The 13625-nt window shown below is 40.3% G+C and overlaps 1 protein-coding gene across 8 annotated transcripts in view; it reads right to left on the minus strand.

Annotated features, from left to right (window-relative positions):
- The window catches only part of diaph2 (diaphanous-related formin 2), a 1278655-nt gene that overhangs the window by 1124853 nt on the left and 140177 nt on the right, over positions 1-13625 (minus strand). For all 8 annotated transcript variants that reach the window (XM_039766010.1, XM_039766009.1, XM_039766012.1 and 5 more), the window contains one exon: positions 9629-9733. In XM_039766010.1, the coding sequence (XP_039621944.1) occupies positions 9629-9733 (105 nt within the window). The remainder of the gene's footprint in view (positions 1-9628; positions 9734-13625) is intronic.

A 13625-nucleotide genomic window follows, 5' to 3' on the forward strand; every position in this document is an offset into this window, starting at 1 on the left:
AGCGGAGGCCAATGAAACTGCATACCGCAATTCCTTGGTGCATCTTGTGCCACAGATTTACCGTGCGCTGGATGGCACGCACGTGCCTATTTTTCCCCCCGACGGAAGGCTACCGCGATTACATTAATTGCAAAGGGTGGCCATCTATTGTTCTCTAGGCCCTTGTTGGTGACAGGTGCATGAAACGAGACATTTGCGTTGGCACTCCTGGAAGTGCAAATGATGCAGCTGTGTTTGCAGCATCGGATCTGTACAGGTGCGCCTACCTTTCAACATCCCTTCTCAGTGCGATAACAACTGAATTAGTACTGTAACCTGCTTCCCTTAAGGTATTTAATTAAAACTGAAATTTGAATTAATACAAAATAACGACGTTTAATCAAAAAAAACTAAAGTTAATATTAATGAGAGAATTTCTCATATATGCTAAAACATCTGCCATTTAATAATAAGAAAAAAATGTTTAGATAATGAGACACACGATTTATTAAATATTTTGATTGGCACAGTAAATTACCTTTGCGGTTTTTGTATTATTTAGACATCCTGAGAGACACCCCCAGGCTACAGTTGATGTGGAGGGAGTTCAGGTACCCCTTTTAGTAGCAGGCGTCCCAGCCTATCCGCTACTGCATTGGCTCATCACGAGAAATAACGAGTCTTCCATCAGGCCATGCAAACCGCTCCGCTATTCTCGTTTTGATTGCACGTGACGAAAATGTATCATGTGACACATTTATTTTCGTTAAAGCCCTTTTTTTCCGACAAAAAGTGTTTCCAGTGCAGTTTTTGCGACATCTGAAGTATCGATATGGAATTTATGCGCTAAAGTTAAACGGAAAAATATTATGTCGACATGTACAACATTTTATCGATAATTAGCATTTCCATCAGCTAAAATTTGAAGCGCTGAATATTTTTTCGCAAAAACTCCTTGGATGGAAACCTGGTTATAGACAACAGCGTCAAAATAGTATAAACCTGTAAACTAAGTGATAGATACAGATCTGGGGAAAAATAATTTTGTGGTAGGATCTTTAATCAAAAGGAGTTTTACATACTGTATTATCATTGCTTTGTAATTAATATTTTGGTGTCATGTTTCCAAGATTAGGCCACTTACATGCAGTAAGAAACATACTGTACATATTTAGGCCTACAGAGCCCTAATTCTTCAAATTTCAGTTGTCAATGAAGCACATAAGAAATTTTGCACTGTTCAAAGAATTCACCAATTTTTAACAGCAAACACTTTCTTTAATTGTTTAATACTGTTAAAGAAGGCAAACACTCTGCTAGTGGCAAATTTCACTTATCACTTCAAACATGTTTCTTTTCTCAAATATGAGAAGAAAATTAACAAGAAACTAGGTTTTGATGCTGTTAAAATACGTTTACATGCTCAGTGTTGGGCTTTTATCAATGGTTTGCCTACAACATTATTTAAAGTATTCAAACTGGAAAATAGATAATATTCATTTGTAAATTATAATTACTTTTTATGGAGTAGGGGTAATATTCATACAATTATTACATATTCATATGTCTGTTTAGTGTTGTCTGAGTGAAGTGACATGCTTTAACACCTATCCCAAAGAACTGCCATACATAACATTCTCAAATCTTTTTAGAGTAATTCAGAGTTCAGGGTGGCTGGAGCCTATGTTAGAAACCCTGGGCACAAGACAGGGCACCTATGTAGGATCCACTCAAAAGCAGCCACAATCTCACACTCATATTCTGACAATCTGGAATAGCTAATTAACCTAAACAACACTTTTTAAAAGATGCTGGAGCAAAATTGACACAGGGAGAATGTGCAAAATCCACAGTCCACAGAATTCATGATTTTCTTGAGATGTGGGCAATGTTATGTTTGCTTTACAGATATCTTTGTAAACGTTGGTCAAAAGGCTATAAAATTAATCAAATCTGATTTCAAAACCTTTTTCCCACGTCACAACTGTTTAATTCTAGTGCTTTTGAGCAAACTCCAAATGCAATGTCACACAACTCTCTTTGAGTCTCATACAGGCCAGTATTATGTATGGTTCCTGATATGGCAGACTCAAGCACTTTTATTCTACTCCAAGCTACTGAACTCCCTAGCAAAAGTATCTTACTTGTTTGTAGACAGATTTTTGAGGGTACATTTTTCGAGTTAGTGTCTTGATGGTTTAAAACTGCAACAGTGTCCACTGAGATACCCAAACAATTGAATGTTGTTTTGTACCCTTCTCCCAATTTATTAATTCCTGCAGATGTTCATAACCTGATATTGTATCTAAGTCCAAACTTGTACTGAAAAATTTCCATTAATAGGAAAGCAGTAAAAATGTATAATGCATTATTACTTATGTTACAGAAAAATATTATTAGTAAAATAACATGAAAAAAACTGGTCAAGGTGTAGCTGAACAAAATGGTATTTTATGTGCTTGTTCATATCTGCAGAACTTACAGATGCCAAGCTGAAACAACAAAATACAATCTTGTTACCTTGTCAATTGTGCAGAGGATTGAATACTTGTGCAATCAGCATATTTCTTTTTCCTTCTTAAAATTATTACATAAAACATAAACATTAAATACAACATAAAAGTTGTCAAATGAAAAGAACAAGAAAAGTTTTGAAATACAAATACTGCAAAGAACAAAATATCAGAGTGGCATCTGTTATTTAGTAAATGCATATATTTATAATTATTTTCTAGCTAGTATATATATATATATATATATATATATATATATATATATATATATATATGTCACACACGCGCATGGGAGGCAGCTAAAGGGCTTGAGTGAAGGCAGTTCGAGGCATGCCGGGTGTGGCAGAGTGCACTGACTCTTTTCTCCCTTGCCTGTAGACCATCCCGGGGATTTCACCTGGATCTCCTGACATCACTTCGGGACTGAGCCAATGGAAGTCGGCCACACCAGCTCCAGTCCCTCTGATGTCACCTCCGCTATGAACCAATGGTGGAAGACCACGTGCGGATCCATATGACCTCACTTCCTGTCTCCCCTTTAAAACCTGCCCCTTTTCCTTTGTTTCCTCAGTCTTGTTTTGGACTCGTTGAATGCACTTCAGTGCCCTGTATTTTGATAAGAAAAACGACTTTTGCAGCCAGGATACCACAATATACGGGTGGCTGCCCCAACTCTTTATCTGTCCATGTCTCGTTCTTGTGACAGTGGCGTAGTCGGCAGGATGGAGAAGTCCCAGAAGAGAAGGGGACAGGACCTGCAATATACCCAGGTGGGAGCGTACCGGGCCGAGTATTCAGGCGGGGAGGGTGCCCCGTGGTTCGGCGTGACCCGGTGCGGGCTCCGCTCCCAGCACTCATAACTAGGCCACCTGGAGGCCAGGGAGTGTGTGGGTGGGGCTCACAGAATTGGGCTGCCCTGGAGGGGGGAGGCAAAAGGGACTCAGTATGCTCTCTTGGGGGAGAGTGCCTGCCTCCCTGTGAAACCAAAGCCCCATTTACCACCTAGGGGTGCCCCAGACTGGCAGGTGAATAAAATAAAAATGGAGGTTGGACCCTGAGCGCCGACCAACAAACAAGCCTGGTCCTTATGGGCAATGGTAGGGCATTGGCTACGCCATTTGAAAACACGCCCTACCAAATAATAGAGCAGGTAGCTTGCTATCTGCTCCTGGAAGCGCTTCCCCTTGGCTTCACCCAGCCGGTTTGGGGCAAGCAGTTTAAGAACATGTCTGAGCTCATAGAGCTTATGGAGACGCAGAGGGCGGCCTCACACTCTGGGGGAGCAGAACCGTCCTCATGTCAAACTCAGCCGGGGTACGTTCCAAGACCTAGCCCCTCCCTGTACAATCCGAGCTCGTATTGGCGTCCGCGGTGCCGCGGGCGCGCAAACCGCTTGGAGGCAAGGAGGAATGCAGGTGGAGGGCGAGGAGGGGTTGGTGTGCTCTGGCTAATCCGTTGGCGGTCCCACATACTGGCGTGGTGATCGTCAACGGACACAAGACCACAGGTTTGTTCGACTCCGGCAGCAACATTTCCATTGTTGCCCGCCGCTTTGTGCAACCGCAACAGTGGCTAAAATTTAAGACCGGTATAACCTGTGTCCACGGAGACATCCGCTGGTACAGGTCCGCCGCTTGTGTCATCAGTTACGGAGGGTCAGTTCATAAACTCACCGTAGCGGTCCTACCTGATCCTCCACACCCGGTGATACTAGAGGCGGGACTGGTCTAAAATCAAAAGGTGAGACACATACCACTCCCGGGGTTAATTTGGGCCTCGTTATGGACGGAGATAACCCGTCTCAAGCTGCCTCCACGCCGTGTAATCAGCCGGCAGAGAGCGAAGCGGTCGCCCTGACTGGCGTGGCAACTCCGGGCGCCGCGGGCTACACATCATCCACCAACGCCGCGGGGCGGGAGGAAACCACGCCCATTGAGGTCGACGCTGACCCTCTCTCCGTGTTGCGGTTCCAATTTAAAGAAGCGCCGGCTTCTTTTAGAAGGGAGCAATGGAATGATGACTCCCTGAAGTTTGTAAAAAATGCAGTGGTCCTTGTCAATGGCCAGCGCACTAGTCAGTCGATGCCACAGGGCCCCTACTTTGTGCTAGATAATGACCTCCTTTACCGTGTAGCAATGCATGACGGGCAGGAGAGAGGCTGCTGCTAGTGCAGCGTACCTTCGGCGGCAGGTCTGCGAGCTAGCACACGCCCACCTCCTAGGTGGCCACCTGGGCACCGAAAAAACTCTGGAGCGGATCAAGCTCCGTTTCTACTGGCCAGGAATTAATGAGGAGGTTCGCCGCTTTGGCGCTTCCTGCCGGAGTGTCAACTGCACAAATTCCTAGGAGGGACCGTGCTCCTCTTGTTCCTATTCCACTAATTGACGTTCCCTTCCACAGAATCGGGGTCGACCTGGTGGGACCCCTGGAGCCCTCAGCCCGAGGACACAAGTACATTTTAGTCCTCGTGGATTACGCTACACGATACCCCGAAGCTGTTCCGTTGCGCTCAGCTACCTCTAAAGCCATCGCACGGGAATTACTAGGGTATTGGCGTGGGGATCCCCAAAGAAGTCTTGACAGACCAGGGGACCCCTTCACCTCGGAAACGTTCAAGGAGACTGCCAGATTACTGAAAATAAAGCATTTAAAGACCTCGGTGTATCATCCTCAAACCGACGGATTAGTAGAGAGGTTTAATCAAACTCTCAAGCAAATGCTGCGTAAGGTGGTCAGCGAGGATGGAAGGAACTGGGATCAGCTCCTCCCCCTCGTCCTTTTTGCCTATCGGGAAGTCCCACAAGCCTCCACGGGGTTCTCCCCTTTTGAACTACTGTATGGGCAACAACCTCGGGGCATATTAGATATTTTGAAAGAAGGCTGGGAAGAAGAGGCTCTTCCCTCCACAAACATACTGGAGTATATCGCGCAGTTGCGATAGATTTGGAAAGATTCGCCTGTCCTTAAAAGTCACATGGAGGAGGCTCAAGCAGCACAGGCCGGTACTACAACCGCGCACGTCTCTTCGGGAGTTCCGCCCGGAGATCGGGTCATGGTCCTAGTGCCTACCTCCCACTCTAAATTGCTTGCCCACTGGCAGGGCCCCTACGAAGTTAAGGAGAGGAAGGGACTGGTCGACTATTTGGTGAGTCAACCCAAGCGTCGGCCAAAGGAGCGGGTTTATCATGTGAACCTGCTGAAACCGTGGAAGGACAGGGACCCCGCTCCCTCCTCCGGCCAGCCCCGCTCACTCTTCGCTCACACACACGACCTTAACTTCGGCACGGACTTAAGTCCCAGACAGCGGCAGGAGCTGGAAACAGTTATCCGGACCGTCGGGAGGTAGTCAGTGAGAACCCGGAAGGACCTCTCTGATTGAGCACAACATCGTGACAGAGCCGGGGTTGTTGTCCGAGAACGCCTATATCGTCTTCCCGAGGCAAAAAAGGCTGAAGTGGAGCTTGAGATCAAGCGCATGCTGGAGCTAGGTGTGATTGAGGAAAGTTATAGTCCCTGGTCCAGCCCCATTGTGCTCGTCGGTAAGCCTGGCGGAGTTGGAGGTTCTGCAATGACTTCCGTCGGCAATCAAGTCTCCCAATTTGATGCTATCCAATGCCACGCGTGGGCGACCTCCTCGAGAGGCTTGGACAGGCTCAATACCTGACCACACTTGACATGACAAAGGGTACTGGCAGGTTCCTTTAACGGACTCCGAAGGAAAAACCGTTTAGTACCCCTAGCGGACACTGGCAGTATCGTGTCCTTCCATTTGGGTTACGGGGCTCCAGCAACCTTTCAGCGTCTGGTGGACAAAGTGCTTCGCCTCATAACTCATACAGTGCTGCCTACCTGGATGGCGTGGTCATCTATTCCAGCACATGGAAGGAACACCTACAGCATGTCCAAGCGGTATTACGGACACTTGGTGAGGCGGGCTCGGATTAATCCCAGAAATGCTTCTTGGATTAAGCGAGGCCAAATATTTAGGCTACCTGGTGGGTCGGGTACCGTAAGGCCACAGTGCTCCAAAATTGATGCCATTCTGAAATGGCCCGTCCATGAACCAAGCGGCAGGTCCAAGCCTTTCGGGTTAGCGGGTACTACCGCCCGGTTTGTACCCGGTTTCGGAGAGAGCGGCGCCTTGACTGATTTAACAAAGAAGAGGGCCCGAACATTGTGGTATGGACTGAAAAACAGCGCTGCATTTGGTGACTTAAAGCAGGCCCTTACGTCCACACCTGTTTTGATGGCACCTAACTTTTCTTTGCCTTTCATCCTCCAGGCGGACGCGGACACAGGCCTGGGCGCCGTGCTGAGCCAAAGCGTCGATGGTGTGGAGCACCCCATCATGTTCCTGAGCGGAAACTGTTGGACCGGGAGACCAGGTATGCTGCGGTGGAGAGGGAGGCTCTGGCGATTAAATGGCGATTACTCAGCTGAGGTACTACCTGTTGGGCCGGAATTCACCCTTGTCACGGACCATGCACCTCTACAGTGGATGGCCCTCCACAGGGAGTCGAATCCGCGGGTCACCCGGTGGTTTCTTGACCTACAGCCATACAAGTTTTCGCTCGTTCATCGTCGGGGGGCTCTCACGCCAACGCTGATGCTCTTTCTCGGGTTCACGACCTCTCGGTTAGGGTCGCCCGACCCGACAGGTCTGGGCTAAGGGGGGGGCCTTGTCACACACGTGCGCATGGGAGGCAGCTAAAGGGCTTGAGTGAAGGCAGTTCGGAGGCATGCGGGGTGTGGCAGAGTGCACTGACTCTTTTCTCCCTTGCCTGTAGACCATCCCGGGGATTTCACCTGGATCTCCTGACATCACTTCGGGACTGAGCCAATGGAAGTCGGCCACACCAGCTCCAGTCCCTCTGATGTCACGTCTGGCTATGAACCAATGGTGGAAGACCACGTGCCAGATCCATATGACCTCACTTCCTGTCTCCCCCTTTAAAACCTGCCCCTTTTCCTTTGTTTCCTCAGTCTTGTTTTGGACTCAGTTGAATGCACTTCAGTGCTGATTACTTTGATAAAACAACCTTTTGCAGCCAGGATACCACATTATACGGGTGGCTGCCCCAACTCTTTATCTGTCCATGTCTCGTTCTTGTGACTATATATATATATATATATATATATATATATATATATATATATATATATATATATATATATATATATATACACAAACATACTGTACATAAAATACACAAATTACAGTACAGCTACAGATTGATTGCCTTTAACGCATGCAGTTAGTGCATTAAAAATTTCAATGATTGAATTTTTAATGCAAACTTTAAATGTGTTACTTTAATCTGGTTAATCTGACTGTGCTTCACACATTGTTAATGAAGCAGCACAACATGAATCCAGGTCTATTAAAAGTAGAAGCATGTTGCTGGCATTTGATTGTTTCTTATGTCATTTCTTAATGATCTTCATCCACATACCCTATTAGGTTTGTTACCCATCTGTTATAATACAGGATTGTCCCACATTGGTACATAAAATGCTGCGGTACTGTATTGAATTAATAAGGGATGTGATTTGTCCCTTATTTTCGAAGACACATCACTTCAAACATATATATCCAAGTCTGTCCATAAAAAAAACTGTCCTGGTATGGGAGACAGAATGTTAGTGGGTCAGCCCTGTCACTGGTGACAAATATGCTTGCCATCAAGCTTTTCTGGTCGCCCATGGATTGATAACATACATGAAACAGCATGGTGCTGGTGCTACCCATGTCTGAGCAGCTTAAGAGCAAATGACACAGAGCGGAATTGCCCAATTCCTTATACCTCAATCAGACTTCCGTCAAAGCAGACATGGTATGTTGTTGTTTAAATAATGGTATGCTATGTACTGTTGCCTACTTTATAGTCTACATTATATACTGTAACCAATAAAACTAGGAAATAATCAGTGCAAAGTGATCATGCTAACATTCCCATCTATTTGGCATGAAGGCTAAGACAGTTAAATAGACTTCTTTTATAGTTTATAAATGACACATTCAGTGACAATGTATAATTTAAAACTTCAAAATAAGTAACCTTATTTGACACATACTGTATTTACAATTTTTTTTAGTCTGTCCTTGGCAGTTTAGAAGCCTAATCTATACACATTTCAGTCTAATTAATGACTCCTATCCAGGTTTTCCCAATATATTATTAAATATATTTATATATAATAATATACATATATTTATATATTTAATATTATTGCACCCCAAAGGATGGAGAATATGGGTGTTTGGTGGGCACTGTATTCTGTTACTCAGAACTGTTAATAATAATAGTAATACTGTGGTGGGCATGCCCCCTGCCTGGGGTTTGTTCCTGCCTTGCACCATTTTGATGGCTGGGATAGACTCCAGCAGACCCCCGTGACCCTGAGTTAGGATATAGCGGGTTGGAAAATGACTGCCTGACTAATAATAATAATAATAAACAGGAATAATTTGATATGCATAGGTAAGTGACTATTAAAATTGTATTGTATTAAAATTGAATCAGTTATTTTTGTTTTACAGAAAAATACGAATGTGCTTGAAGAAATACGATAATTTGTGATTAATATTACAAAAAGTTGTAATTAATTTTTTTAATGAAACAGCAGCCCATATATAAAGAGAGTGCTTTAAAAAATAACAGTATAGTGATTTGTAATATCCAATGGATGTCTACATCACACTTTATAAGAAGAAACTCTGAAGCATCAAAATACATTTATGAGATATGAACACCAACCTGAAAATCATCATCACTGCAATAATATACTCTAAAATCAAAATAAATAAAACTAAAGAGGCTATAATTAGTTCACTTTTAAAAAAGCACTAAGAATGTACCCTCTTTTATGACAAAATGTACATAAACAGCAATTGAAATATGTGGTCCATTACTACAACTAAAGCTTATCTATTGGTTTAGAAGTAAAGAAGACCAAATTCTAAATGTATTAAGAAATTCAAATGACCTTATGCAGTAAATAAAGTAAGTCAATTATCAGCAAGATATTACAAGATAACAGTGAATTAAATAGACAGAAAAAAAATCTGGTGAAAGTCATTATAAACTGTTCTTAAAATGTTTTTTTTTTTATTTTGCTTCCTCATCATTACTTACAGATTTGGCAGTTGCAGAAATATACTGGACAACCATCTCATGTTTGGTGCTTAGCTCCTTTTCACGCAGTGGAGCTTTACGTTCTTCATTTAGATTCATATCTTCCTATTAACATGAAAGCACAGAAATACAAAAAACGGAAATATATTAAATGCCTAAACATCAAAGTTAAGAATAATAACAATAAGAACATTAATTACTCATGAAGAGAATAGTAAAATACAAAGACTAATTTATATACAAATGCCTGTGATTCATTAGCACTTTTACCTGGTTCAGTGATTGTTTTGTTCTGTATCTTATTTCAAATGCATTTAGATATTCCACTCGGACCAATAAAAACTAAATTGCTAAAAGGCACACAAAGTAGCCATATGCAATAAGAAATGGTACGTGGTAAGTAAATTATAATGTTGACTGTTATCCGCTGACTGAGAATGGATCTTTGACCTGCTAAGACTCCCATAATTGCAATACTGTATATAAGCAAGTATACAATGGTTAACAGTGAAGTGCAGTAACAAAAATCATTGGCTGTTTTGAACTATAATGCTGCTAAGTTCAGTTCATGTACTGTGAATCATGTATGTGACCCCAAAGCAAGTGATTTAAACTGCCTGTATGCTCCAACTCTAACAAATACCTGTAAACAGATATAATGCATCTTAGTAATTCACTTTGGTTAATGGTGTCAAGGAAATAATAATGGTTTAGGTATTAATGCCCTAATTTGAAAAAAAGATTGAAAAAACAATGGTACATTTGCATTTTCATAGCAGCTCTCACCATTGAATGGTTTTGAGAAATCCATATTGAACAAATCATTGTGTAATTATATGCAATTATATGTTGCTCATGAGAAGTTAAGAGTATTAAAAACAAAGATTTTAAGGGACAACCAGGTTAAAAAAACATTGTTCTGTTAACTGACACATACTCTGTAAATACATGTGTGGTTAGTTAAATAGTTCTTAAAACAGGACTAGATGTAAAGGAGCAACATTATAACGTTGAAATTGGGATAAACATAATCTATACTTTGTAAACATTTCTATATTCAGTCAAAATGTCTTTTGAGTCTTCAGTAGAAACATGAGATAAGGGAAAAACATAAAATGCAGGTAGACAAGCATATTCAAAAAGACCAGAGGCTGTAATTGCTGCCAAAGGTGCATCGACAAAGTATTGAGCAAAGGCTGTGAATACTTATGTACATGTAATTTCTCAGTTTTTTTATTTTTAATAAATTTGCAAAAACCTCAAGTAAACTTTTTTCATGTTGTCATTATGGGGTGTTGTGTGTAGAATTCTAAGGAAAAAAATGAATTTAATCCATTTTGGAATAAGTCTGTAACATAACAAAATGTGGAAAAAGTGATGCGCTGTGAATACTTTCCGGATGCACTGTATATACTTAATCCTGAAGCTGAATTTAGCACATTACCATACCAGAATAGTAAATTAAAAGTGAAATAACTAGTCTAAGATATTAGATTAAAAAACAGTATAATAAAGCTTTTGTAAGTCATTTACTATTCTGAAATTAACAGTGACATAAGTATCAGAAGTTATTAATATTTGATGACCTTCAAGAAATGTAATCAATAACAATGCCAATGCATGTGTATTGTGATGGAGTAGCACTCCATTTCAGAGTTGGCCTTTGTTTTCTAACCAATGTCTAAGGTATTGTCACTTTCTCCCCACAACCTTGAAATGAGCAAGTAGAATAGAAATGGATGGATCTCCAAACAAATCTTAGTTATAAATTACTGACATACCAGACACCTAAAACTAAAAATGCCTAATACACATAGCTGTTCTGTTAACCCGTATACCTCTAGCTCATTCTTTACAAAAAAACTAGAAACATAATAAAACTTTCTGCCATTGCAAGCATGCTGCAAGTATTAAAAAAAAAAAAGCTTACTTGTCATCAGTGCACAGCTTATGTTTAACCATTGATACTATGATACCATATGCATTGAAGTGCTATGCTCAAAATGCTTACAATCAACAATTGATTTTTAGGTATTATATTGTTTTTTATTTTTAAATAATTTTAAAGTGCCTAAAACAACTGTAAGCAACACAAAGTAAAAACAAAAAAACACAAATAAAAAAAATATCCAGCTTTATACTTTTTTTCAGTAGCAATTCAGTAGTAGAGCAACATACATTTTCATTACTTTAAAGTTTAAAGCTAAACAGAGAGGTGAATAATTAATATGATGAAATATTACAAACTATAATTAAACTATGCTGTGTATATACTCCATTGCATTTATTTTATTTCATGTGTAAATCTATAGTATGCATTTTCACCAAATGCATAACTTAGCTTAGATAAAATGCTGTGAGAATGAAAGACTACAATACAGAAACTAAACAGATTAACTTCAAATAAAATAGTGGAATATGTTCCAAGGAAAATATGTATTAATTTAATTAAAACATCAAATGCTATAAAGACAAAACTACATTTCTCTTCCTAAGACAAAGACTTTAATTCAAATATATGCATCTTCTAATCTTTACAGCCATCTAACTGGTGAAAACCTAAGGCAACAATTTAGTAATTACAAGTGACTGTCGTACTGTGTTGCAGTTGAGCAAACAGGGCTGCAATAAAATAAAAAGTTTAAAAAAAGCTTTAAAGACAACAAATATAGATTTCAGCCACCTGTTTTGAGTTCTTTTTTTAATCTTAGCAGCTCAATGAGGCACAAAAGCATAAACCTTAAAAATAAAGAGCAATAAACAAGTCGTGAGACAATCATTTTCAGCCCAGTATGGTGCCACTCGTAATGAATCACATTAAGGTTTGTTCTGAATATTTATTTGGAGACTTACTGGCATTGCACCACGCTGATATCACTTTCTATTTGTTTTATTGCTGATTGGCGACCACTGCTATTTAATGAATGCAATTACCATAAATGTTGTTTGGGAATTTGTAATATTGAGATTCTAACAGATCTCTTCAGGGCATGTCACCAAGATGCAGATTCTATGAATGTCTGTTCTCATGAATGAAACATTTATGTTGTATTATTTATTGGGGATTGGTTTATGATGATCTATGCTTCATCACCTTCAGTACCTAAATAAATGCATTAAAAAGAATTCTTTATCAAGAGATCAAGACTTATGAAATGTGCTTTGCGTCCCTTTTTCTCCAGTTGGCTATATCCATTAGGCATTCTGGAAAAGTAATCACACTTTGATTTTTGCTTTTTCTCTAATGACACTTCCATCATTCTTGCAACTTGACCATGTACATTAGGTCTGTGTACATACAGTACAGCATTGAAGAAAAGATAATTAATAAAATATATAAATATTTGTTGGTGGATGATTTATATTTGCTTCACCTATTCAGTATTTAGGATGAGATTAATTCATTAGTTACGATAGGTAAAAATGTGGAACAGTCAATGGAAGTTGCCAGTTTTTCATTTTTATCTTTCACATTAACCATCTAGTTCTTTCTGACATTTGGCAACCCAGTTAACAATACAGTCTATTTTCTTTAACCATACTATTTTAAAAAGTGCCGCAGGGATATGAGGTTCATTTGTTTATGTGTGTTATAAACTGTTACTGCATTTTTCAGTGAGTAATAATTACACTGTAATGCTCAGAATAAAATATTTTAGGGTAGAAGTAAGGGTAAAGAGAAAAAGAGCTTTTTTTTCTCATTTTTGTTTGATGAGCTCTAAAAGAGATGTCAGAAAGAGTAAGTTTCATTAGACAGTAAAATAACAAGACAAAATTGCAGTTCAAGTCTTGAATCATGAATCAAGAAATTAATAAAGCCAACAATACTTTGAATTTAGCAAAAGCAAAATAAATCATGATTTGCTTTGAAAAATAAAGCACAGATGCTAAACTTTTCACAATCCGATTGCGTATAACATGGTCCACTTCATGAGAAAAAATTATGTAATTTCATAACAATGGCCTTAAAAAAAATTGTGCCAAAGATTACATTACC

Source organism: Polypterus senegalus, chromosome 10, assembly GCF_016835505.1.
Source record: "Polypterus senegalus isolate Bchr_013 chromosome 10, ASM1683550v1, whole genome shotgun sequence".
Lineage (NCBI taxonomy): Eukaryota > Metazoa > Chordata > Cladistia > Polypteriformes > Polypteridae > Polypterus > Polypterus senegalus.